Source organism: Amphiura filiformis, chromosome 8 (genome assembly GCF_039555335.1).
Source record: "Amphiura filiformis chromosome 8, Afil_fr2py, whole genome shotgun sequence".
Taxonomy (NCBI): Eukaryota; Metazoa; Echinodermata; class Ophiuroidea; order Amphilepidida; family Amphiuridae; genus Amphiura; species Amphiura filiformis.
In genome coordinates this window covers 25,396,745-25,424,696 of record NC_092635.1, presented here as the reverse complement: position 1 = coordinate 25,424,696, position 27,952 = coordinate 25,396,745, and the positions used below count along the sequence as shown (strand labels likewise).

At 36.9% G+C, this 27,952-nt stretch overlaps 1 protein-coding gene across 1 annotated transcript; it reads left to right on the top strand.

Annotated features, from left to right (window-relative positions):
- Positions 1-90: 90 nt before the first annotated feature.
- Positions 91-27,952, top strand: LOC140159467 (probable ATP-dependent RNA helicase DDX59). Its single transcript, XM_072182953.1, has 16 exons — positions 91-151; positions 468-1,087; positions 2,480-2,665; positions 3,307-3,382; positions 8,914-9,033; positions 10,186-10,332; positions 11,285-11,367; positions 12,359-12,407; positions 13,577-13,653; positions 14,993-15,121; positions 16,207-16,310; positions 17,102-17,168; positions 22,381-22,578; positions 23,674-23,742; positions 25,218-25,399; positions 27,747-27,952. The coding sequence occupies exons 1-16, from the start codon at positions 91-93 to the stop codon at positions 27,796-27,798; spliced, it is 2,220 nt and encodes a 739-aa protein (XP_072039054.1). The 3' UTR covers positions 27,799-27,952.

Sequence of the window (27,952 nt, the reverse complement as noted above, 5' to 3'; positions counted from 1 at the left end):
CGCTAAAAATTGCTACCGTACGCAAATTTTTCAAAGTAAATCGAACCCTGCCAGGAAATCTTGCACTTTTTGTATGCTTTCCGTAACGACATGAACGATGGTTTGATGGGGGAAATCTTGGTTGATGAAATTCAGACAGACGAGTACCAATGTGCGGTTAATGTTTATTTTTATTTATCACAACCTGAAAATATTCACCCGGTATATTAAGTTAATTTTTTTCTAAATAATATCATAATTTGTTTTAGTTCATGATGAGCTTTCTTCTCAGGCCTTACTGCTGACCAATTGTGGAAAGACCGTCAAGACGGCTGAAAACCCTGTTTTTTTTTCCAATCAAAAGTCTGGCAGTTTTTTTCGAGTCCCAGCTGCACCCTCCCCCAAAAAAAAAAACCATTCACTAAATCCATGCAATATGTACTTTTGGTGACATTTCATCAATTTCATCATTCATTTGCTTTACATAGATGTTTGTGCCCAGATCTGTGAATCGAAACCTCCACCTAAAAAGCCTGTGAAAAGACTTGCAACAATAGATCCTGACAAAAGCACAGTCAGCAATGAAGAACAAAAGAAACAGAAGCTCACTCATAAATCTGATGATGATGAACTTCGGTTGGTTTCAACAAATGAAGACCAAGAAAAATCCATTCCTGAGCATAAATTAGTTGGTGAAACCTCCCTGAAATTAGACACATCTGACAGCTCAGAATTTGTATTGCAATCACTGAGGACATCAGATGAGTTACAAGATGATGACTCTTCACCAGTCGCTAGTGATGTTGCTAACAGTAGAACTACAAATGCAAGTAAACAACAAGATGAAATAGACATTGCAGGCAGTGCTCAAATTAAACCTGAAAAACAAGAAAAGGATGATGAAGAACAAGAAGGTGATGAAGCACCAATAGTTTCATTCAGTAAGAATCAGAGATGGCCGGAGCCAGATGAACCCAAGTGTGTTGTATGTGGACGTTATGGGGAGTACATCTGTAGTAGGACAGATGTGGATGTGTGTAGTCTGGAATGTAAAGCTAGGAATCTTGCCAGAAGTATCAAGAAAAATACTGCTAGTAGGTTGATGGAGGTATGTGGTTTGGAATTTTTTGTTTGTGTATTGTTATTACTGTGTGGGATGGTACATGTCTTGTATGAAATTCAGGAAGTTCCCGATCAATTTGGGCATATAGTGGTATTTGATATTGGTCAGTGGAAATCATAAAAATGTAAATATTTTGTATTTCAGCATTGATTGCTCAAATAAGTTAAAATTAATTCCTATAGATGAGTTGACTTCTGACTTCAATGCCTGGCAGTATATGCACATGCATCATCACAATTTCCATTGGTATTTGTCTGGCAGTATGCGCACACATCATATTTTGTTCAGGGCTCATGTTTTTAAAACTCCCGCCACAGCACAATAAGGCAATTGAACAGTGTAGTGGTTGCATGGGGTTCACTCAAGCATATCGATATACCAGTCCCTTGCCGTTGTTGATAAACATTGAGGTAAACTCATCTATAACACTGGCATGATATAGTTTAGAGTGCTTTCAGTGGATATCTCCAGAGGGAGTCAGGGGGAGGTGACATTCAGGGATCAAAATTGAACAAAAGCGGTCAAAAAAGCTCACAGTATAAAATATTAAAAGGCCAATATCCTACAGAGAAAGAGGATGGTAAGAGGCTTCATAGACTGAGTGCTTCAAGGATCTTACATGAATCGTTAGCCTACATATTATTAGGCTTGGGCATCGTCAGTCTTTTGCATATTGCATATCGCAGCCAAAAACATATCGCGATATCGCCATCTGACCATATTTTTATCCATACATGCATGCCATCAGAAGTTCACTGGTATCGGTGCAAAACGGACCGGCAAACAGTGAAGCAATTAGTATACAAATAAACAAGTACAAAACATACTTATTCAATCCACTGCCATCCTTCAAAACAGCTTCTTTATACGAAACGTTATTAAAAACAGTCTGAAACCATTTGCTGCCATTATAATTGTGCATGGTTTCCGCTATATTGCATTGCATGAACGGTAATGAACATTTAATAAGTTGATCGTGGCCTGCTGAGTGGATGGGGGACCACTGCTGCCCTCATGAGCATTGAACATTTCGTTGATCGTGGCCTGCTGAGTGGATGGGAGACCAATTATAAGTATATCGCCTGTCACTATTTCTACATATCGTTATCGTGATAAGGATTTTAATATCACAATATATCGCAGGGTGCGATATCGCCCAAGCCTGCATATTATGCCCTTCAAATAACAAAGAATAAGGTGTTGCAGGTGTGAAAATGTGTTTGAGTTTTATTTGATGATTTTGAGAAATGTGGGTATAGTAAAAGGAATTGTGATACACTGAGTAGTGTAGGTCCAGCAAAATGAAATAAAGATGCACATTTTACATTTTTGCATCTCAGCATCTGACAAACAACAAAACTAATGTTTTGATTTCAGTTGACAGGTATTCCAGATGGGTCATCATCATCATCCTCCATTGGTACTGATGAAGTTCAAGAAGAGCTGACTGATGACATTGAATCATCATCTCATCTTCCTGCTCCACCAGTAGGTTATACATACAATGAACATGAAGACATCTCTGATATCAGCAAGGAACAGGTGCAGGAGATTAGAGCACAGGTGTGTGTGTGTATTTGTTTTTATAAATGGTCACTCCATGTGAAAATATATGCAACCAGGCTCAAACAAAATGCTTGATTAAGCCAGGCTAAAAAGTCTGTATATAATTGAAAAAGAGTGGCTCAGATTTGAAGATAGAGATTTTAATAGAAAAAAAAGTAGAAAACACCAAAAATCGAGTAAACAGCCGGTGGGTCAATTGAAAGGTAATTCTTCATCCAGTCTCTAAGAAAAAATTTTCAGTCAGTAACCTCGTTCAAAACCATCACTTTTATTTTGGGTATCATTATTTTCCTCTTTTAGACTTGAAAATTTAACTTTATTTTTTGCTTTCTCTATGAAAGAATCGAAAAGCTGACAAAGGACATACTGCCAGAGAATAAATACACCAGTACGCAATCATGTTATGTCCAAATACAGCCGCGGTCAGCACACCCTTATATTATTCAAGTGCATAAAATGTTATATATCTTTTTGCATTTGGTTGGAATGCCAACTTTGGACCAACATTTAACTAAATGAAACTTGCCCAACTACAGCTTTGGCATCCAATATGCCAACATTGGCCCAACATAGTCTTGCTATCTGGGTGCTTTATCAGCAGTAATATAATACATTTGTTTGTGCTTTTTCTATGATAGGTTGAAATCTTTGTTGAAGGAGTGGATATTCCAAGACCCATAGTTGAATTCTCACATCTAGGCATGCCAAAGACTAGTAAGTACTTACACATACTTAAATGTGGACATGGGATTTAGTGAAATAATATTATACAATGCCATACATGCAACAGCAGAGCATAGCTATAGTATTCTGCAAGGTTCTTCAGCAGTGTCCTGCTGCTCTTCCTGATTATCACATAAAAAGAACTAGGTCGTGCCAGGGTCAGCGAACAAGGTACTGATGTGATGATGACATGTTTCAATTAGCCAATCACAACCCCTCTTTGGTGTTAAAGCTGTAAACAACACCAAATCGGCAAACCACTGAAGAACCTAAAGTAAACTATAGTAATGCTTAGATACTCGGCTTTTCATGGCAACATTCTCTACAGATTCTCTACAGGATCAGCTCCCTGAGTTTTGTACGGATTACAACAAGACAATTAGCATAAGTTCCTTATCAAGGGGAATTTCAAACTAACTCAATTTTTCCGGGTACGGTTCGCTATCTCTAAGGTTCGCTATCTCTAAGGTTACGCTATCTCTAAGGTTCAAGTTATCACTAATTACGAAAAAGGTCCGCTATCTCTAAGGTTCGTTATCACTAATTTCGATTAGGGTTCGCTATACCTAAGGTTCGTGATCACTAATTTTAAATAAGGTCCGCTATCTCTAATTTTAAAAAAGGTCCGCTATCACTAATTTATTGAAGGTTCGCTATCTCTAAGGTTCGCTATCACTAATTTAAAATAAGGTCCGCTATCTCTAATTTTAACAATCCCGGTATCCCTAAGGTTCGCTATCTCTAATTTCAAATAAGGTCCGCTATCTCTAAGGTTCGCTATCTCTAAGGTTCGCTATCTCTAAGGTTCGCTATCACTAATTTTAAATAAGGTTCGCTATCTCTAATTTCAAACAAGGTTCGCTATCTCTAATTTATAATAAGGTTAGCTATCTCTAATTTTAAATAAGGTTCGCTATATCTAATTTTAAATAAGGTTCGCTATCTCTAATTTTAAATAAGGTTCGCTATCTCTAAATTTAAATAAGGTTCGCTATCACTAATTTCAAATAAGGTTCGTTGTCTCTAATTCCAAATAGGGTTCGCTAACTCTAATTTTATATAAAGCCCGCTTCATATCTGTAATTGAAAATAAAATTAAGCTATTTTAAAATAAAGCCCGCTATCTCTAATTAAAAATAAGGCCCGCTATAAGGCCCATCTAATTTAAAATAGGACCCGTTATTTCTAATTTACTGTAAGGTTCGCTATGATCAGTAATTTTATTTTAATAAACATGATAAAGTTTGCAAGATCGCTAACTACGTATACTGGTCCGGTCCGAACAACCCAGAAAGAGATTTGAATCAGTTCACCGTCAGCGTACCAGTATAGGCCTACAATTGATAGCCGATCGCGTTGCGCTCAGGTGTTGGGGATATACATGTATGTTGTGTCCCCCTAAGAAGTGAGAAACCTTTCTAAAATGAAGACCTAATTAAAGTCATTTGGTGGACCATTTTGGCACAAGTTTTTCTGTTATAATTGTAGGCCTATAAAATAATTGTGTTAAACATAAAGTACCGGGTGACAAAAACGAAATCGGCTATTGTCTATGCAGGGGGAGGTGTCTGAGGAAGTTAAAAATTGGAAAATTTTCCAAAATTAAGGAAATTAATTCCAATTGAAGCCATTTGATGCATCATAATTTATGCACCCTATTTTACTTGATCAAACCAGAGAATATCTTTTCTGATCCAGTGGCGTAGCTGCCTGGCGGGTGGTGATGCGGTGGGGGGGGGGGCAGGTGGGACAATGACAAAATTGCCTATTTGGGCCCCGGCCCCTCAGACCCTGCGCCCCCTAGCGCTATTTGGGCCCCGCCCCTAGCGAAGGGGAAAAGGAGAGAGAGAGAGGAAAAAAGAGAAGGGGAAAAGAGAGGGGGAGATAGGGAGAGGAGGGGAAAAGAGATGGGGAATCCATACGATATGCAATACCACACACGATTGTCAATAAGCCTGGCAAAAACAGTGGGCTGTGTACTGCCCTCTCGATAATCTATGCTAATTTTTTTATTTGATTTGATTTGTTCGGGTTTTGACAACCCTGGATAACCCAAGAAAGCCTCTATTGAAGCTTATTTCCATTGGGGTCCATTTGAACACCGGGACGGGTTGGGAACAGTCAGGGGTTAACACCCTACTCATTTCAAACTGGCTGCGAAATACATATACAGGTATGGCTCTCTGCACACGGGACTGACGGCTTAACGTCCCTCCGAAGGACGGAGTACTTTCATGATTCAGTTACCCAATTCTAAATGAACCATGAGGTAGAGCGGAAGTCTGAATTTAATCTACAGAAGTTGCCAATTAATTTCAGACTTTTTTCCCTAAATCTACGTGCTAAATAGGGGTCGCGTTTTAGGACATTAGTCGAGTTACCTCCAACTTTATAATAATATTGTTGATATCATAAATCAGAACAAAATTCCGCATATCTGAAAATTACACCACATTTTTAGGTTTAGGCCCACTTTTTAAGAAAATTAGCGACAGATTTTCCCGTATTTAGACCCTACATCTGACTGCTAACCACGTTTTGAACTCGTATGTTCATGCGCACATAATCGTAAACATTGCTCAAATTTTTGCATTTTATTTTCAAATTTATAGAGATCACATTCACAAGAGCTGTAAAACACGATTTTATGCAAAGTTGGGACTATAGGCGTGATAAACTTTTGCCGGAAACTGCTTCACAATCATTAATTTTGGGGTTATTTTCTTCTATATATACTTTAGACACGCTGGCGAATTCAACGCATTATAGTTGCTGATTTGCAATTTTCATGAAGATATCAATAGATGTTAGGAATAAAAGTACTATCATCAAAAATATCAATTTATATCTTCCAAACAACATGTGATGGAAAGGAAAACAAGGATTTTTTCCCAACAAAAGGGGTCACTTTGGGGTCAGTGTCATTTGGAACATCCTACCATAAAGCAGTTACATCAATAACACATCAGGCTTCAGATTGGCAGCTTTACCAGCCATCCGAAGACCGCAGCCTCCTGCTTCCATCAACAGGTGGTAACTCCCACATCAAGTTTATAGTAGCAGGCCATGAAAATATGCATGACAAAATTCTCTATCTATTGACTACTTTATCTTGTAATTTAGTTTTAGTGTGTTTAAGAAACGGCTTTTTTTTTTTTAAGAGTTCGTGTACTTTATGTGTATATTTTCACCCGTATAAACTATTCAACTCGAGGGCGCCTTTCCCGCTTTATTTAAAATAACTTTTAAGTCAGAGATAGTGGGCTAATTTAAATTAGAAAGAGCGAACTTTATTGAAAATTAGAGATGTATAGTGGGCTTTATATAAAATTAGGAATAGCGGGCGCTATTTAAAATTAGAGATAGCGGACCTTATTTGAAATTAGAGATAGCGGACCTTATTTGAAATTAGAGATAGCGGACCTTATTTAAAATTAGAGATAGCGGACCTTATTTGAAATTAGAGATAGCGGACCTTGTTAAAAATTAGAGATAGCGGACCTTTTTAACATTAGAGATAGCGGACCTTTTTAAAATTAGAGATAGCGGACCTTATTTAAAATTAGTGATAACGAACCTTAGGTATAGCGAACCCTAATCGAAATTAGTGATAACTTGAACCTTAGAGATAGCGAACCTTAATTAATTAGGGATAGCGAACCTTATTTAAAATTAGTGATAGCGAACCTTAGGTATAGCGAACCTTTATTGGAATTAGTGATAACGAACCTTAGCGATAGCGAACCTTCAATAAATTAGTGATAGCGGACCTTATTCAAAATTAGTGATAGCGAACCTTATTTTAAATTAGTGATAGCGAACCTTATTTAAAATTAGTGATATCGAACCTTAGAACTAGCGAACCTTATTTTAAATTAGTGATATCGAACCTTAGAAGTAGCGGACCTTTTTTAGGTATAGCGAACCCTTTTCTCTATTAGAGATAGCGGGATTCTGTCTCCATAGACTTTACACGTTAGTGATAGCGAACCTTAGAGATAGCGAACCTTAGAGATAGCGGACCTTAGAGATAGCGGACCTTAGAGATAGCGGGATGTCACCATTTTTCCATGAGAGCATACTAAACCACCACCAGGGTTTGAACCCACAACCTCTTGCACCCTAGTTAGAGGCCTTATTAATTGAGCTAACTTGACTGCTCTTTGGTTGACAGGAGAGAGTTCTTTGTGGCTTTGGTCAAAAGCTGGTTAAAATCTTAAGAAGCACAGTCACATGCCTCCTGCTCAAAAAAAAGAAAGACACAATAGACACCTTAGAGGAGCAAGCAAACTTGACCCATGCGTGTGCAGTAAAAACAAATATAGAAGATCCACCATACTGTCACAATTTAGAATTGTTTAAAATTAATGCTTCTTATTTTTTACACCCTATGTATTTTTAAATCTTGCTCATATTTTGTTTCACCCTGCTTATTTTTTTCTGACTAGTAACTTCATTGATTTTTTAATTCGATAGCTTTTTATTCTGCTTTCTGACTTTGTTACTGCTCACCTGTTTTCTTCATCATTTCTTTGTTACATTGGGTGTGATTTTTTGCCCTGCTCATTGAAGTGTGTGAGTGGATGAATTTAGATCTGTCTGTGAGCAGTTTGCATCTGACAGTTGAAAGGGATGGATGTTACTGGTGTGTGAGGCCAAAACCTTTTGCTTTGCTTTTCAGCTTTGTGTGACTGGTTTTTAAATAATGTGATGGATGGGAGCTTTTGCATATAAGTTAGGCCTATTAACGTTGACAAAATAATTTATGTGCCTTTTTAAACAAACCCAAATTCTTCTTTTATGATGACCTTTCTGGTAAGTATTTTTTTTTAAAGATTTAGGCTTTCATTCTGGAATTAACTCCAGGATATGTTATGGTGCGATTGTTGTTATGATTTTTTTCATGAATTGTTCTGAAGTAATTTTGTGGCGGTAGTAACGCTATGCAGTGTTTATTTTATTTTATTATTTTATGTTTGGGAAAAGGGCCATTTTTATTTCGGTTGGTGCCCAGAATATGGTCGAAGTGCACATCATCGGATTTTAAACGATTTATTGGCCCAGTATTTTGTATTGGTCTGCAGAAAAACATTTTTGCAGGGGACTTATTTATTAAATATTGTTAATATTAAAATGTTGCAACTTAAAATCTCAGTTTTCAGACTTCATGCTTTTGGGTTGTTGATTCAAAATGTTAAATTTATTTGGTCTCATCCTCACTTTAAGACCACGCTACCCATGACCGGTGAAATGTCTGACTTCATCATAAGTCAGACTTTTATCAGTTTACCCATACCGCTGGTCTGTGATAATACTATAGTTGGGTGATTTATTCGTATACAGTATTCTTATACCATAATAAATAAATAAATTGTTTCAGACTGACTTTTCAAAAGTTGCATTGATTTTTTTGCAAGTTTTGATCAATTAGACAGGTATATGGAGTGACAAGCAGAGAGCCAGATGGACAAACAAATATACCAAATTTGCTTCTTACAAATTCTTTCCCATTTCTGATACAGTGCAAAGCAACCTGGAGACTGCTGGTTATATGAATCCCACACCAGTTCAGATGCAGGTTATTCCAACAGCTTTGTGTAATAGAGATACAATGGTGTGTGCACAGACAAGCTCAGGAAAGAGTAAGTGAATTACATAATGATAAAATATTGTGACACCCTCAATGTAGTGTACAACAAGGCTCAATGATTTGAAGGCAACTCCTTTTCAGTTCTACTGAAGCTATTTCTGGACCTATTCAGGGCCGTCGCTAGAGGGGGTGTGACACCCCCAATACACAATTTTGTCGGCAAAATATGACTGCTGTCGGCAAAACCATGTGACTGTCGGCAAATGTACGGTAGTCAAAGGTATGTGTGATTGTCGGCAAATTGTGAGAGCCATATAAAAGATTAATGTGTTACGAAATTGTGTTGTTACAACGTAATAGACCTACTGTGACTGGTATAATAGTTATTATTATTATTATTATCACTTTTTAGATTTCTGAGCGCCGTCCTGGCTAAAAAAATTTTGGGTCAACAGATTACAAAAACTTTCCATACTGTACACCCCCGAATCATATTGGTCTAGCGACGCCCTGGACCTATTCTCTTTACAGTTACGGTAGTTACTTTTCAGTCCAGAAAATTGCCAAATATTGAACATGAGTAATGAATTACCTCCTAAGCCAGTTGTTGTCAGTTTGGCTAGACCAGGAAGTCCACAAGGTCACCCATGATCTGTATCCAGTACATGCACACTATCCTTTACTGTGGGAGGCAATTTTCTTGTTGGTTTAATTTCATGTTGATGATAATGGTCAATATTCTAAAACTTTATCCAAATCCAAAAGAAGAATCAAACCTAGTCATTTATATGGGCCCAAAATTGTTGGATGCTGCAATAATGCAATATAAATGTGATTTCTTGATGTGTATATTGTTTCCTATTAGATCATCACATGCTGTTGTAAAGCCACGGTCAAATGGCGTTCCATCCATATTGAGCGTTATTCTAAGACTGCTTTTGAAGGTCCAGGTTATTAATCAAGTGATTTTATGTATAGATCATCTGGATAATTGGTTCCGAAATAAAAATAAATGACAGAAACTATACCATTTTTTGCCCTGATGGGGAGGTTTTGTTAGCGCTTTGAGGCAGCCATTTTGCATGCACATCTATGTGGCGTCTTTAATGAAAGAAATTTGTCAAAGCACTTGCTATTAATCTGGGACCTTGTTATTAATGTGTTGGTTTTATTGTATTTTTTTTTTTTAAATATTTCTTTTTAGCTGCTTCATTTCTTATTCCAACAATACTGAACATGTACAATATGGTATGTAAAGCAACAGAATGTAGAACTCCATTAGCAGTGATTCTAACACCAACCAGGGAATTAGCTATGCAAATTGAAGACCAGGCAAAGCAACTTATGAAGGGTAAGTGGACATAGATGTACATGTGGATTGTCTGTCACTTTGCCAGTCTGTGTAATTTTTATTTATATTTGCTCTGTAATGTACATGTTCTATAAACTGGGAAATCATAAATAAGGTGTAACTATTTGTATGATTTTGTTATAGTTCATTGTCAATTGACACATATACAAACTTTAACAAAATCATAGAACATCACAGAATTATTAATAGCTATTCCAGTTGAAAAACATACACCCTGTACAGAAGTCATGACCGTAATCTCCCACACAGGGAGTGTGAATTTCAAATGAGGTTACCTGAATGGATTACTCCCATTTAAAATCTATACCCCTTTGGATTGGATATTATGTCTTCTATAGACCACTTGAAATCAATGTTTATCAACAAAGGCGAGGGATTGGTCTTTCGATATGCTCGAACGAACCGCTTCACTGTTCAATGGCTTTCTTGTACTATATGAAATGTGGTGGGAGATTTAAAATACACATGCCCTGAGCAAACTACGATGCGCACGCACACTGCCGGGCAAAGAACAATGGAAAGTGCCATACTGCGTGCGCATACTGCCGGGCAATGACGTCACATGTCAAGTGGTCTATAGGGGGTGAATGGATTTCAACTGGAATAGTCCAATTTGCCTTTTAAAATCTTTAAAATGCTTAAAATCCCCATCCTAAAATGAAATGGCAAGAAATCCCTGTCAGTATCTAGCTTAAAAAAATCTTCACCTGTAATATAATTGACTTAACCATCACAACGTAGGTATGTACATGTACATGGTTCAAGTACATACTGCACCTGTGCATTGACGTATCAATGTATGGAATAATCTTATGAAAGGTCTGCTGTCATTGGTTCATTCACCATATGCATATTAAAGAGTTTAGTATGTTATAAATAATGAAAACAGTAATGCTGACAGAAATGAAGTTGTTGATATCATATTTTGTAGGTTTACCAAACATGAAGACAGCATTATTGGTAGGAGGAATGCCATTACCACCTCAATTACACAGGCTCAGTCAAGGGATTCAGGTAAATGTCTTTTTTTTTTACCAGTTTCCATTGAAAAAATTGTACCATAAATTATACCATAAGTAATTATTGAAGATTGGTTTTCCAAAGTCACACAGTCCTCTATCAGCAGCCAGGTGACTCTGCTTTACCTTTGGGTCACTCCATACCATATCAAGGAGGGCCCCCACCTGATCCCCTCAGATTTGCTTTATATTTTACTCATATGTTCCTGTAACTTTGAGGTCTGTAGCTCTTATGGATTTTCTATGGCAGCCATTTGAAGTTGGAGTAGGATGGTCTGAAATGACTCCCAAATATGAAATTTATTTTCAGGGCAGCTTTTGGGTCCAAATTTAGACCCCCTACTGCAACTTTAAATGGCTGCCACAGAAAATCTGTAAGAGCTACAGACCTCAAACTTCCAAGTTTTTAATAGTTTTACAGGTACAACATATTAGTAAAATATAAAGCAAATCTAAGAGGGTCAGGTGGGGCCCTCCTTGGTATGGTATGGAGTAACCCCTTTGCAAAACTCACTCAGTCCTCACGCCCTGGTATTGCACTTGCACTGGTATTGCACAACTTACTCTGGCTAAAAGATGATCTCATATTGGGTCAAAGTGGACTTGGTGAGTTTTGGGAAAACCACTCTTCAATTAATTCTAACAGGGTCTTAGTTTTGTTTTGTTCTGGTTTAATTAGAACTGTGTTAAAGAAATGTGCAGACCCATTACTGTTGTCTTAACCTAAATCAATTGAGCTCTATTTAAGTAGATTCTAATAGCCTCAATGTTACAATTCTCAGTTAAAATTCATTGCATCTGTTTCACTGTCTCACAAAAGCACAATGCAAACAGATGGCTGTGTGTTCCCCCTCCCTCTTCCTTCATATTATTCTGACATTGGTGGCCATTATTACCATTACTCAAAGTTTTTTGAGAAGTTTTCTTGATCTAGGTGATTCAGACTATATAATTTCTCTCTTGATATTTATGTTTTTCTATATTAGCTTATCATAGCAACACCAGGAAGATTACTGGAAATAATCCAGAAAAATGGTAAGTACATTGATTACGTCCATATCGGCAAAAGTCTGCACTACCTGTGTGACCATTCTCCTATGGCTATGAACATAAAAAGCAAAAGCAACACTTTTGCTACCTCCTGCTACAGGATTTATGCTAAATATTAAACGAATAGATCATGTCTCCAACACCATCATATGACATGACCAAAACTGATTCTCTTATCAACTGTAAGGAATCGATAGCTGAGATTCCAAGGGAACATCCTTTGTCTGCCTGAGGAAGAGTCTGCCAGAAGGTCTGCTGTCTACATAACACCTCATGGTAAAAGAACACCTACATTTCCATGTACCGTATTCGTTCCAATAAGCGCCCATGCCCCAATAAGCGCCTACCCAGCGACTTTGAAACAAACACAATATGAAATTATTAACCGCCCATCCAATGTTGTCAAAATACTTCCAGTAAGCTTACCTGTCGAGTGATTTTACATGCGTGTATGAGGGAAATTGAGCATCAAAAGTATCCAAAATGTTCACCAAAATTAAATTATGACGCTATTTCATAGTGTGCAGATGTATAGATATTAAAAATACTTCACAATAACCACCTGCAAATGCCTTTAAAAGGCCAAGTTTGAGCTAATTCTGTCTCAAATTCGTATTTAGTGCGCCCTCAAAAACATTTTGTCAATATAATATTAAATTAAGACACATATGAGGGCGCACTAACTGAGAGTAACTAAATACTTTCAGACGGTAATTGATGACTAAAAACCAGGTAAAAAATAAGCGCCCACCCAAAATGACTTTGTTAAGCGCCCTGGGCGCTTATTGGAATGAATACGGTACCTCATATTTAACCTACATCCAATGTGTGCAAGGGTATGATGAAGGTATGATTCAAGTAGTAGCCACACTTGCCAAAGATCGCTGAACATGGAGAAATCTTGTGGGCATCTCCTCCGCAGTGGAAGAATGATGATGAGAGATATGCAACTGTATGAATAGTTAAGAATATGGTTTGTTGTTGAAATGTCTCAAATGTGTATGTACATAGAGCAACAGATAGATTACATATATTAAGGTGTTTCATTACATGAAATGTGAGTGTAGAGTTTTGTTAACATTTTGTAAGGAGAAAAAAAAATCAATTTTATACTTAAATTTAGCCTTAAATTCCATGTTTATTGAATCACACAGGTGTGTCACTGCAAGCTGTCAAAGTTCTAATTATTGATGAATTTGATACAATGCTTCACATGGGCTTTCAACAACAGGTTAGTGAACTTGAATTTGCTATTTCAGTTGAAATTTATATACCTTCTGAGGAAAACATGACCTTAATCTCTGAATGGGAGACACCATTTGAAATCTACACCCCCTGCGTGGGAGATTAAGGTCATGTCTTCCATAATGGGTGTATAGATTTCAACTGAAATTGCACAATGCTAGAGAGTTGTACAGGGTGTCCCTGAAAGAACTATATCATCTGAAACTTGATTGTTTGGGAATTTTATCTGTATATTTTAAAACTAAATAACTGGTGTGGATCATATACTTCTTGAATTTTGACAATTGACCATGCACACCGTTCGTGAATTATAGGAATTTTATGAATCTCCCTCATTTTCAAACCTTTCCACAGATTCAAATATCAATCGATGATCTGGCAAGGAGTGCCAATCACTGCGCATCATCAGCGCATGAGGCGTCTATTGTCATTGATAGATATTTGACTCTGTGGAACAGACTGAAAATGAGGTAGTTTTATTTATTTTTTATTTAAAAAATGGGCGTTCAATTATCAAAATTCAAAAAGTATGATAGCTGATATATTCCTCAACCACATCAGTCATTTAGTTATGATTGGTTTATGCGTTATAATACCCAAACAGCTCAGTGTCCGACGATACAGTTCTTTCAGGGACACCTTGTGCATGTATACATGAACAATTGATTTCTTATATTAGGTGTTGAAATTAGCTAGTATCAAAAATGAATTACTTGTAAATGGCTTGTAAATTTAGATTTTTCGTATTAGAGGCACACCCCTGATCAATCACAGGGTATACACTTTAAAAGTTACATCCAAACAAATGTTTACAAAAAGTTCACAATCACAAAGAATTTACTTCAAAAAAAACTTGGTGTAGTCATTTCACAAAAATAAAAGCAGTATCAATATTCAGTGCAGTCCATTTCACAAAAGTAAAAAAAAAACATCAAACACTTGGAGCTAACAATGTTTGAATTTAAGAGAATGAAAAGCCTTACTTGATTTGTAACCTGCTCCCACAAAAGGAGCGTTAAGTTGCAAGTTGGTATATATTTTTGAGACCTGGCTGCCTAGTACAAGCTAGTAGTAAGTCTTTATGAATGGGGCACAATGAAGCATTGACAAAGGACATAAATATACTACTTGTACATGTACTACTTGTTCATGTGCAATATCAGTTCAGCAGCCAGCAGGAGGTCTCGAAACTACCAACTTGCAACTTTACGCTCATTCTGAGGGAGGAGGTCACATTTGGCATCACAATTTGCATATAAATTGTAGACATCCTGAACAAAACTTGTATTGATAACACCTTTGTTTTACCTTCTTCCAATATACAGGTTATGGATATAGTTGTCCATTTACCAGAGCCCCATCAGACATTATTGTTTTCAGCCACCATACCTAAGTCAAGAGAGCAAGTGGCTTCATCACTGCTAGGAAATCCAGTCTATATTTCTATTGGCACTGTAAGTAAAAAAGTTAACAAATAGGACAAATCGGGTCAAAACAACCTGTCATGTGTTGTGTACAGAATTCCTTGTAAAGACTGTGACAACATGGTGAGAAAATATATACAGCTCACATACGTCAGTCAACAATTCAAGGGTATACCAATTTTCACCCTGATGGGGCAGTGATGTCAACTCGTTGAGGCAGCAGTTTCGCGAGCGCATCTATGCAGCATCTTTAAACGCAGGCATGTGTATGCCATTGCTTTGAGCGAACGCTAGCAATTTGAAGCTGCGTCCAATGAAATGTGCACTGGCGTCACTGCCACATCAGGGTGAAAAATGGCATTGCTGATGACAGGCTGGGGCCAGACGGGACATGACATTGATTTTGAAAATGTTTCAATCTTTAAGGTAAGAGCATTTTTTCTCCCTGCAAGATTAAAGAGTCTAATTTTGATACACAAGTAGACCCAAACCCAAGCTCAATAGAGATAGTGGAAGAGACTTACCCAAGATATATAATAGCTGTCTCCTGTCAGCATCAACAACTGTTAGTTTTAACCAAGCAAGGAAACTCAGGATTGCCAGACATATTTTGCCTGATGATTATAGATGTTTTCAAAACATGAAGAGCTTATTTCCATACTGTGTTAAGTCCACAACACATGTTTCTCATTTACTTATGTGATACAATCACAGTTACTTTGACAAGTTTGACATTAGCAGCAATGAGTTGTATCATCATCAAGCCATTATTTACCACAACAATGCTGGGTAACAATATGCAGACTATTTTTCTCATTTGGGAATTGAAGGCCTCGCACAGAATTGTTACTGTGCATCCATCCACTGTTTGCTTTGTAATGGTGCATCCAACTGAAATTATAATACCTATAGCACCACAGTCCATTGCAAAATCGCACAGGTAAATCATAAACATGTGTTTGTGGACTTAACACAGTTTGGAAATAAGCTCTTCAAATGTTAGCAAGGTATGTATTCCTGCATTTCCTATAAACGTGACTGTCGGAGATACTTCTGACAGTGTTGGATTCAAATTAAAATCTAATAGTAGCTTTGTTGTTTGCTTGTTTTCTCAGCCAAGTACACCGTGTGCATCTGTTAAACAGATTGTCATGTGGGTGGAAGAACCTTCCAAGAAGAAGAAACTCTTTGCTATCCTGCAAGATCCTAGGCATTACAGGTATTGGAACATTCCATTTAAAATCCGCAGGATTTTTGAAATAACTTCAACAGGGGGAGAATGAATTTCAGATGGAATGAACACATTAGGCAGCTCCATTTGAAATGCACCCTCCCTCTGTTGAAGACACAGGGTGTATGAATTTCAAATGGAGCTGTCTAATGTGCTCATTCCATTTGGAATTCATACTGAAAAAATAGATAATTTCAAGCACAATTTTCTCATAAATGGAACAGCAAAAAGACATTAGTTAAAAAACTGTAGTGTAAAGACCACAATTCTACAGTGTGCCCTCTTTTTAAGGGACCTGAGAGGAACACACCGGTAGGGTTGGAAAATCGATGCCCAGCAGATGAATATTGGGGAACTTGTCATCAAAACTGTAAAATAATGATAGAAAACATTTCATTTCTGCATATTACTATGAAATTTGCACATTATTGGCTATTTAGCTTGGTGTTTTTCAGTGATTTTTAAGCACCTTTTTCAGATGCCATACAAAAACAGTCCTTTTATTCAAGTACTGCCCAGCTGTAATTAGTGGCAAATATTTGAATATATTCAGTGAACATTCCATATAAACTGAATGAATTTGTGAGTTGTAAAATTCTAGGCTCTTCCATCACTTTACAGAAAACAACTGTTTCTGGATCAAATGTCCAGGTTTATGTGTGTACATAAGCATGCACGTATGTCGTAGAGAACATACTGTGCTCTTCATAGAGAATGATTTCATCATATCAAATTCATCCATGTGTACCAAGCATATCCCAATTATTTTCTTTTGACAGACCCCCAATAGTTGTGTTTGTAGACTCTAAGCTTGGTGCAGACTTACTGGCTCAAACAATTGAACAGGTGAGTTATAAATGGGCTATTCCAGTTGAAATCCACACACCCCCTTTGGAAGACATGCCCTTAATCTTCCACACAGGGAGTGTAGATTTTGAATGGAGTTACTTTGAAATGTGCATTTCTTGTGTTGGAGATTAAGGTCACATCTTCCATTGAGTTTGAAATCCACACAGATTGATGAAGATTTCGAAATTCCATCCAAATAAGTTATTGGGGTTTTAGACTAATAACACTTCGTACTATTGACCTGTAATGTAAATTCTTTTTGCATGTATGCAAAAATTCAAATTTCTACAAATTAAATATGTTATGTGATCAAGCAAAATCAGTCGGAAGTCGGATATATGAACTTCAGATATATTTATTTATTTATTGGAACATACACTTTTATATCAGTGGCACACACCTAACCAGCGGTGCGTTCAAAAAATAATATACATATATAAAACGAATTTAAACACAATTAAATATACATGCAAAATTATAAGATATATAAAACAAAAGCAAAAGAAATTGCCTGTCTCAACCCAAGTTGACTTGAAATGGGTTGTAAGCAGGAAAATAAAACAAAATATAAAAATATTCAATTATACAGTAGCTAGCAACGCAGAATTCATCACATACAAATAAATACATTAAATATCAGTAGCGTTCAAACTCAATTCGGATCTTGCCTTCCATGCTCTTTTTACGAAGGATTTGCAGAATTTATCAAAGGTGTGATAGAAATCTTCTGCTTTACTTATATTATCAAACAATTTGACACTTCCAAGGGTCATATTATACTTTACGTCTAAGTTACCAGAGATGAATAATTCCCAAATATCTATACCATTTAAATTGATCAGCTCTTTCTCAAGTTTACTGTATTCATCAGCCCTGATTGTGTTAAGTGAGTGGCATGTGAAAAGGAAGTGTTTTACATCCTCGCGATCAATATTACATAATTTACAAATACCATCATTATCTGGTGTCCATTTACAAATTTTACTGTCTAACGGGAGAGTGTTAGAGCGAATTTTGAATTTCAACGAGGCGCCATGAAAGTCAGTTGCATCTAGAAGATATGTCTCCATATATGGAGCGTCTTTGATTGCTAAGTAATCAACGCAGTGAAGATTTAGTTTGAGCGTCCTCTTTCCATTTGTTATTAAAGATGTTATAAATACTACATTTAATCGAATTCACCCAATGTGGATTACGAGGAGGTTTTCCGACCTTTGCGCAGGCGATGACGTCATCTAAATCACATTCGTTTAAAATATTTTGGACACTAATTAGGAATTTGTAACGCAGCTTGTTAGGCTCGAATGTTTAAGCTCATCGTGTTCAAAAGCAATTTTGGCCAGCGATGAGATTCCAAATCAATAACACGAGCAAAATATTTTACTCTGAAAGAATTCTGAATCGTGGAAATAGGGACCCATCCCAAATCGCCATAGAGCGCTGCACGTGGTGTATTGTGGGGGGCTTTGAGAATGTGACGCGCCATCTGAAGCTGAAGATTTTCAATCTTATCAATATCGGATTGACTACTGGGAATCCACACTGCACTAGCATAATTAATTGATGGGAGCGCTATTGTTCTCCATAAAATATCACCATAATAAACACGATTAAAATTGTCGAAATTATCTATTACAGATTTGATATATGCAATAATTCTATTACCTTTTTTTTTTTTTTTTTTAGCGTGACCATGATCTGAGAGATTACGAGATATGGTAACACCTAGATACTTATAAGAGTCTACTTCTGATATGAATTTATCACCTAGTTTCCACAACTTATTTGCATCAGTACGTTGGCCTATTATTAATACATTAGATTTGTCATAATTAAAGCTTAGTTTCCATTCATCAGCAAATGCTGCTGCTAAACTTAACATTCTGTTCAACTCGTGTTCATTGTCGACTAATAACACTACATCGTCGGCCCAAAAAGGCTACCGACACATACGTTATAAATCCTTACACCAATTTCATGCTTTTTAAGCAATTTAGTAAATTCATGTATGAAAATACAGAATAATACAGGTGACAATACACAGCCTTGTTTAACACCTTCAGAGACATCGAAAAAATCAGTTTTAATATTACCAAATTTAACTTGAGCTTGAACATTGTCATAAAGCGCATCAATTAATCTCCACATGCGTCCCATCAACCCCGAGTTCCAGGCTGCCAAAAGAAGACCCTCCCTCCACACCGTATCAAATGCTTTACGGAAATCTAAAAATGCCATGAATGTTTTCTTCCCCTCCGCCGAACGACATGCGGCAATGCTTTTAAGTGCAAATATGTGATCATCACATCTATGGTCAGGGCGGAATCCTCCTTGAACTTCCAAAAGCGTATTTGAATTTTCTAAAAATTTTGAAATGCTCATCGCAATAATCCTATTGAAAACTTTTGAAACGCACGAAGTGAGTGAAATACCCCTATAATTATTCAAATCTTTACGATCACCCTTCTTGAAAATAGGAACGATTATCCCGCGATTCCATTCTTTAGGAGTTTTTTCAAGATCGATAAACATCTTAAACATTACTAATATACTTCTATGCATATAATCTGCACCATTTTTAAGAAGTTCATTTGTAATTCCATCTAAACCTGGAGATTTGTTATTCTTTGCAATGCTCAGTGCCTCTAAAACAATATTCATATTAATATCAACATCGTGCAAGCAAGTATCATCATTTACATTAACATTTGAATTACACCTAATGGAATTAACCATTGTATTTACCATATTTACTCTATTTGTACTCTCTTTGTTTCCATCTTCAATAATATTCATGTACATCTTACCTAAAGTGCGCCAATATTGGAGAATAGTTTGATTCATTTTTAATTTATTATAAATTATTTCACCCGATTGAGGCGCTTTTATACAGTGAACAGCAGACTTATTTTTACTGTTATCATTACTCTTAAGAATCTTCCAAAAGTCTTTACAAGCAGGGCCACCTTTCTTTGCGATATCGACAGACCCATTGACACGCATTTGAGTGATCTTACTCTTTACAAGATTTTTAACATGGACACGTTTGTCTTGATAGGATTTCCATAAATTATTACCTTCTTCCCTATTGTTACATTCATCATGTTGATCACTTTTTACCCACTTCCTGTGCTCCCTTGCTGCGTTTCTACGATCTTTTATAGCCAAATCAATGTCATTATCAAACCATGAATTGCATTTCCCTTTAATCTCTTTAGTCCCTAATCCCTCAGACGCAGCCGCTAAAACTTTGGTTTTCCATGAATCCCATATGACATCAGGATCGTCTAAGGAATCAATATCCCATTCACAGAAATTCAACCGCAAATTGTTTTGATAAGCTGCATAGTCTGTGTCTTTTTTAATATTCCAGATAATCTTGTTGTCAGTGTTACACCTTTTATTATTACCCTTTTTAATGTTTAATGTCAATAAAAGAACATTATGATCACTACCTAACCCATAATTACGGTCTTCATCAACAATGTTTGGCGTCATCAGAGCGTGGGCAAACGGTGGAGAGAACCACCTTCACGTCCGGCGCTTTTACCCTAAGTCCATTAACGAGTTCATTAAGTTCTTTACTCCCTTCAAGCGTAACTTCTGCTCCGTGGTGCAATCATTTGTACCTGCATGTATGCGATGATGCAGTCATATTGGGTGACGCCTGTGTCCTCTAGTTCCTTTTGATGTCAGCAACTTCGAGCGCCCTGTAAACAATTCACTTTGGTATCCTGCAAACCGCCTTCATTGATGTCCCTAATGATAGAATCTCCTATCAAGAGCACAGAGTTGGTAGGCCTATTAAATCCTGAGTCGTCAGACACGCGATCACTAGATTCATCAGCGCTAGAAACAAGTCCATTATCAAGTTCATTATCACTTTGATCTTCTTCGATATGGTTGGGCATATGTTCCTTAGTTTCACTTTCCACACGGCTTTGAAGGGCTTGGATTTCAAGTTGTTGTTCCTGCACAAGTTTTGACAAGGTCGCGTTTGCATTCCGTAGATCTGTAATTTCTTTGCTCAGGGATTCAGAAGCGGAGACCAGCGTTTTCATAGTATTGGGTATATCCTTGCAAAAAGCACAAATCCAAAATGTTGACCTAGCAGTGGGTCTGATCCCGACACATTCTCTGTGAAAAATTGTTTGGCATAGAGTACATTCCACGAGCTTTCCTTTGGTTGCTTGACCGCTCTTACATGTGCTGGTACAGGCGATGAAGCGGGCCGTCAGTTCCGGGGCGGAAGGCTCAGCTTTTGCCGGCTGTTCTGGAAGACGCAGGGGCCGTGGCGGCGGCGTGGTTAGTCTTGGTGTCCCGGTAGTCGCGGCTGATCTCGGCGGAGTTAATAGAAGACTGAAGTCAGGTTCAGAGAGTTCTTGTATCCGTGTCGCTATTTTTTCCTTTATCTTGTTGTACAGTATGAGAGCATGGTTGGCAATTTTTACCGAGTCCATGGTGCTGGGAAGGACGGCGACATACTTTCACGGATTTCACTTAGCATTAAATTTCCGTTTAGACATTTCAGATCATCAAGTTTCAGTGTTTTCAGTTTCTTTTGTTGTGCAGCGTATACAGCTTCTGCTGCCTGTGACACAGAAAGGTATGGATAGTCCTTGCGATTGTCCTTAGAAGGACAGTTTGGTTTCTTGGTTTTGGTTGAAGTTTTTGGTTTAGCAGCTATCAAATGTGGAAACCGCTTACACACGCAATTGTAGCATAGTGTTAAGTCCCCTTGTCTCAGCCCGACGTCCTTTTTGCTATTTTACAGTCCTCACACAAGATTGCATGATGACCATGATGACAGCGAATTAATAATCAGCAACAGCAAAGATCATGAAGATGAATATATAGATGTAGAATATAATTATAATATAAATATTATAATATAAATATAAATTAACACAGCAGAAACTATAACACAGTCGGTTGATCGATTGATCGATTGGTGTACGGGAGCGCAGCGTAGACACGTCTTGACTCCACGGAAGCAGGAGAATATAGCCAAACAAACACAATAATTTCTTTTGTTGCAAATTGTTTTGGAAACAACTGTTCATATCTTTGAACCTACAGTAAATGTTCAATTTCAATGGGGGTTTCAGCAAAATGTAGCTTTGTTAATGTTTTATACAATCATTTAAAAAACTGATAATTGAATATGCCTGACTTCAGACATTCATTCTTAATCATTCATGTTTTCAAGGTGTGTGAAATATCAGCAGTATCTCTACACGGAGATAAACGCCAAACTGAGCGGACCACAATCTTGCAAGGTTTTCTGTCAGGGGAACATCCTGTTATTGTCTGTACTGGGGTTCTGGGTAGAGGAATTGACTTACCTGGTGTTACCATGGTGATCAACTTTGACATGCCAAGTTCAGTTGAAGAATATATTCATCAGGTAAGTTTTCAAAGAGGTCACAGCATAAGAATCTAAAATAAGTTAAGGTTGGTATTTGCCATAGAAGTGACGTAATGGATGAATACAATTTTGAATGCATCGCCGTGCACTACAACCGTAATTCTATAGAATATTTATATCATGCTGATCACTCGCATCTGTAGGATTAGTATCTTTGTAAAGAGTGGTACTGTATTCAATCTATGATTGCAGACAGACGCAGGTGATGAGGGCAACCTGCTTGTAGTGCAGGGCGATATATTCAAAATTGTATTCATCTATTGCTATGGTAGTTAATCCGATTATTACTTATCACTTTTACGGCGAATAGTTCAATCGTGAATTATTATGATGTTGTATACTTTGTTCAACATAACATTGTGGATTGATATAGAATGACATTTATGCAGTTAGGCGCATGTACCTACAATAAGGACGCATTCTGTAATGTTTGCGCTTATACAGAGTTGGCTCTGTATCGACATACATAGTTTAAACAACAAATAATTGTCACTAGTTTAGGTTGAACAAAGTTTAGAAGTATATATCAGAACAACAAAGGTTTTCAAGATTCACAACTTTGCTTTGGGGTCTTTCATCTTGTGGGATAGGCTTTTACGACTGGAGTTCATAACAATTAGTAAGTTTTTAAGCAGGTTCGCCATCAGATAAGTTTGAATTGACTGACAGTGTAACTTGTTGTCTGACTACTTACCAATGCAGCATCTCAGAGTATAAAGAGCATTAAACAGTGCTCATAGAGCGGATATATTGGAATACTTACATGTTGTAATTACTATTCTGGCAGGGCCATATGCATGTGACATGTCACTATGGTTTGGTTCAGGTCAGGTTTGGTAATTTTGTCAATGCTTTAATATCTTTGTTACACCACAAGTGTGCCCTCAAACCACCCTTGTATGTGTGTGTTTACATTCTGTGCGATTAACTGTGCTGGGACCAGTGATATATGCACCTACGCCACTACCGAACTTGACATGAACCAAAGTTTTAAATACAGTCTCTTGTGCACAGTAGTGATATTTTACAGTAAGCCATGTAAATTGTATGTACACTTTTCTCTTGTCATTACAGATAGGAAGAACTGGTAGGCTAGGCAGCAAAGGAACTGCAGTGACATTTATCAACAATGGTGCTAAACATATCCTTTATATATAACTGAAACACACGCACCCCTGCACCCCTACATACACCATCAGAGACGCACATATTTTTAGTCCAGCATTTTTTTGTTCAAATAGGGCATTGTTTGGTCAAAAAATACAAATGTGTGTGTTTTTTTCACTCAACTTGGGATTTAACTAACCCTGTTTGATAGCCCAAGTTGTCAAATGATGTTTTCTTGCATGTTCATTTAAGGGGTGGGGTATGAACCTTTGGACAGTATTTATTGTGGGACATTAGAGCAAATCAGACATATCGAATTGCATTCTGAATACTGAAGAATGTCCTTCTGATATCAAATAATTTTGATTTTTGAAATTAGCAATGTAATACACATTTTATGGCAAATGATTAAAATTGATATTTTTGATATTTAACAGTACTCAGTAAACTTTATAAATCTGATGATTTATACTTAAAGTGTATGTAGGTGGGATGAAAAGCCGACGATCAAATGAAAATTTTGACCTTTTCGTATTGAAGATATGGATTTTTTTTCCCAAAACACCAAAACAAATTAGGTCTTTTGGGGAAAAATCCATATCTTCAATATGAAAGGTCAAAATTTTCAATTGATCGTCGGCTTTTCCTCCCAGCTATACATACACTTTAGAATATATCATCAGATTTATAAAATTTACTTCGAGGACTGTTAAATATCAAAAATATGAAAAATATCAAATTTTAATAATTTGTCATAAAATTTGTATTATATTCAGAATACAATTCGATATGTCTGATGTGCTCTCATGTCCCACAAAAAATACTGTCGAAACGCTCAAAACGCTCATTCCTGATCCCTTAATAGATCAGGTTAACATTTGTAATGGTCTTGATATCTAGAGGTGCTCAATTCATATAGATGTCAACATTCGAAAAATTTAGAAAATATCCTTAATCGTGCAGTTTTACAAACACACACATGGAACAAATACAGAAGTTTTGCCCATGTAATTCTGGATTTCTTTAAGGCGAGCGACATAGCAGGAGCCATATTTTTCAGTTCCATTCATTTATCTAAAAAAACTGCAATGCACTTCTTAAATATAATACATTGAATATAGGGAATGAGTTCAGGGAGCCAATAACCACATTTATATTTCCATAGGTCTTATGGTTCTCAGGTTAGGTCAATAATATATCAAAATATCATCAAGCATCTCTTTTATAAGCCTTAGGATCTCTTCAACCCATACCTTTCTTCTTGTGTGTATGTTTTATTTTCCTCAATATTTGAGTGCAAACACTGCTAAGTGGTGATCCCCTCCAACCTTAAGGATATCCTCCAATAGAGTCTAATGAATAAGACATATACAGAAAGGCAATTACACACATACTTAGGAAGGTTTCATTTTTTTAGTCACAATTTTAAATGTATTGTATGCACAATAGTTTCTCTGCAGTGTCAATCGCTTTGTATTACCCAGAATTTTCCTTGACTAACTTCCTCACATCTTTTCCTAGAGTTTGTCAATACATTGAAGCCCTTAGGAATTCAACTACCTCTACAGTTAGTCAACTCACAGCATCTACACAATCAAAGACAGAAGCACAAGTCCAAGAAAGCACAACAAATGAAGCAAAGTAAGGGCAACAGTACTGGGTACTTTGCCCGTAAACAGAGGGAAACCAACTGGTATGTTAGACAAATTGTGTACTTTCATTCATACTATACATATGATTAGAAATAAATATTGCAGGCCTTCACGTTTAAAATTTGGTGGAGCTCGATCAATCACACTCCTGGTTTTGTTGAGGAGCTCGATCGAGCTCCTCAAAATCACTCTCCTGCAATTTTCGAGGAGCTCAATTTGATGAACATGATGAAAGGTGCTAAAAAATACAAATAGTCAATGGAATCCAACAGGGCCAACAGACAGGCGATAATATTACGTACCGGTGGTTTTTAACATCACCAAAAATCAGTCCTTTTTAAGTTTAAATCTCACTTGTTTTAACAATTGTTTACTGTGCAATTCAGAATTTCCACGGCAATATCTGTGCCCAGCCATTATTATTACATTGACCGATCTTCAAAACGCCGCAGATTGAAAAGAAAATGGCCGTATGTGCGATCTCCGAACCATGCTTCCGAGCACTGCGTATCGTTCTAATGGAGAAACTAACTTCGCACTTGTATTTTCGGAACGATAATGAGATGACCCGATATGATTTGGGTCTCAAGTTGATTGTCGCGCTATTTCGTTCGCAGAACCTTTACTAGCACGCTCTTTCAACAGATCGGTATTCAGAGTGGCTGATGTGATACAGTTCTTGGAGTATTTATTTTTGACATTTCGTCTGAAATGAGCGTCAGTAAAATTAATTATCTCTTCAAACAATATTAAACATGAATAAGGAGCGCTGTTATTAACGCTCCTGACTATGCTTTGAGGTGCGCGGTAGGAGCGCCTGCGCGATCGCGCTCCTTAAAAATGAAGGCCTGATATTGACCAGACGTGTTTCACTGAAGGGTCCATTTTTGGTATTATATGTCAGGCATCGTCACTATTATTAATACTGGACTACAAATATTGTATTGTTTGTAGAATTGTAATAATTGATACACTTCTTTCAAAATGCTTTCTAAATGTTGATGTCAAAGATCACAACCCCTTTTCATATTAAACCTCATTGGTGAGATTATGATGTAGTTGGCAAGTAGACATGGAAAATTCATTGAAAAAACTTGTCTGTAAAGGATGCTTTCATATTTGAAGAATTCAGATGCAAATACCAATGCATTTTTCTTTATTTGAGATTTAGACAAATATAACTCATCATTTATAATAGGGATAACCATCAAAATTTCATGTTGCCCCTATTGCTACAAAAGATTGTTTTCTGGATAGAACTCATCAACAGAAGTATTTTGGTGGTTAAATGATCAAAATCGGTCAAAAACTTTTCGAATTATGAATTATCAAAGTTTCCCATTCTGACCGGTCATTGGAACGAAAATGACAAGGTCCAAAAATAGCAATTGGGAGCAAAATTGGCATAAGGTAAAAAAAAAAATATTTTGAAACAGTTATGGTTGCACATTCAGGTACTTCTTTTGAAAGTCCTAAACAAGGTATAGCCAGCAGCAAGTTGTAGATGGTATAGGCCTAAATATAAGAAAATGTTTAGGGTTGAGATCAGGTGAAAAATGCATCGAATGAGCACTCCAATGTGTCTTCTTAACATGATTCGAAAGGAGTATAGAAATTCCAAAGGAAAGCTGGTGATTTAATTTGTAACTCGAGATCTACACGTTCAATTTTTTAACCTTTTTACAGAGGGTATGATAGAGGTATTACTGGCAACTCTGCCAAATTACAGCTCAGTAGGCCTCGTTTTTCACCTGATCTTACTGATCTGAATATTTTGTGCCATTCTTGAGCAGTGCCATTCTTGAGCAGTGCTGAACTCAGCCACTGGCAATTAAGCGCACTGTGGCGATGGACCAATTTTGACTCGCACTTGCAGGAAAACAAAATAAGTTGCTGTAATTTGCAAGATAGTTACAAAATATAATTGGCTTTAACTTCCCCAATTTTTACAGAAAAATATTGAAAAATAAAAGAATGAGATCAATTTAGAAATGTCTGTGCAAGCAGTGCACAGTTGAGCTCCCTGCATGTCTATGGGAGTGTTCTAATCAAGTTGATGGTTCATTGGTCATCCCTATTTATAAAGAATACAAAAATATGTGCTATTTTTTATCATAGTTTTAAAATTGTGTTTATCGGCTGACTTTACACTTTAGGCTTTCAAACATGTGATATTCAGTGGCATAGATTTCTTTATTTACATTTAGGGGAGGATTTGTTTAAAAATATTCTTGGAAATGAGAGTACAGGCTGGGATGATTGTATGGACCACCAACCCCCCCCCCCCCTTATCAAAATATTAGGGGATTCTCCCCCACCAGATCTATGCCTACGGTGATATTTCTATTATCATGGTCATTTGTTTTCTATTTCTTATTTTGTTTTCAGGGACAGTGTAGGAGAACTGCTTGCTAAAAGGAAACGAAAGACCAAGTTATGACGAGTGAAAACGAAATGCAAGGAATATTGGCATGTACATGTATTTCTAAAAATGACATACAACTAAGAGTACTGAATTATCTAATGTCACAACCGCAACGGTATTAACAAATGTATTATTTCTTGACAACTGTTTTGGTTCAAGTCATTGGGCT

What these genes read in the sequence shown, in the direction of transcription:
- LOC140159467 (XM_072182953.1), top strand. Translation starts at nt 91, where the DNA reads ATGAACGATGGTTTGATGGGGGAAATCTTGGTTGATGAAATTCAGACA. An exon ending in TCAGACAGACGAGTACCAAT is followed by an intron (nt 152 to 467) that starts GTGCGGTTAATG and finishes TGCTTTACATAG; the next exon opens with ATGTTTGTGCCCAGATCTGT. An exon ending in GGCTCAGTCAAGGGATTCAG is followed by an intron (nt 11,368 to 12,358) that starts GTAAATGTCTTT and finishes TTTCTATATTAG; the next exon opens with CTTATCATAGCAACACCAGG.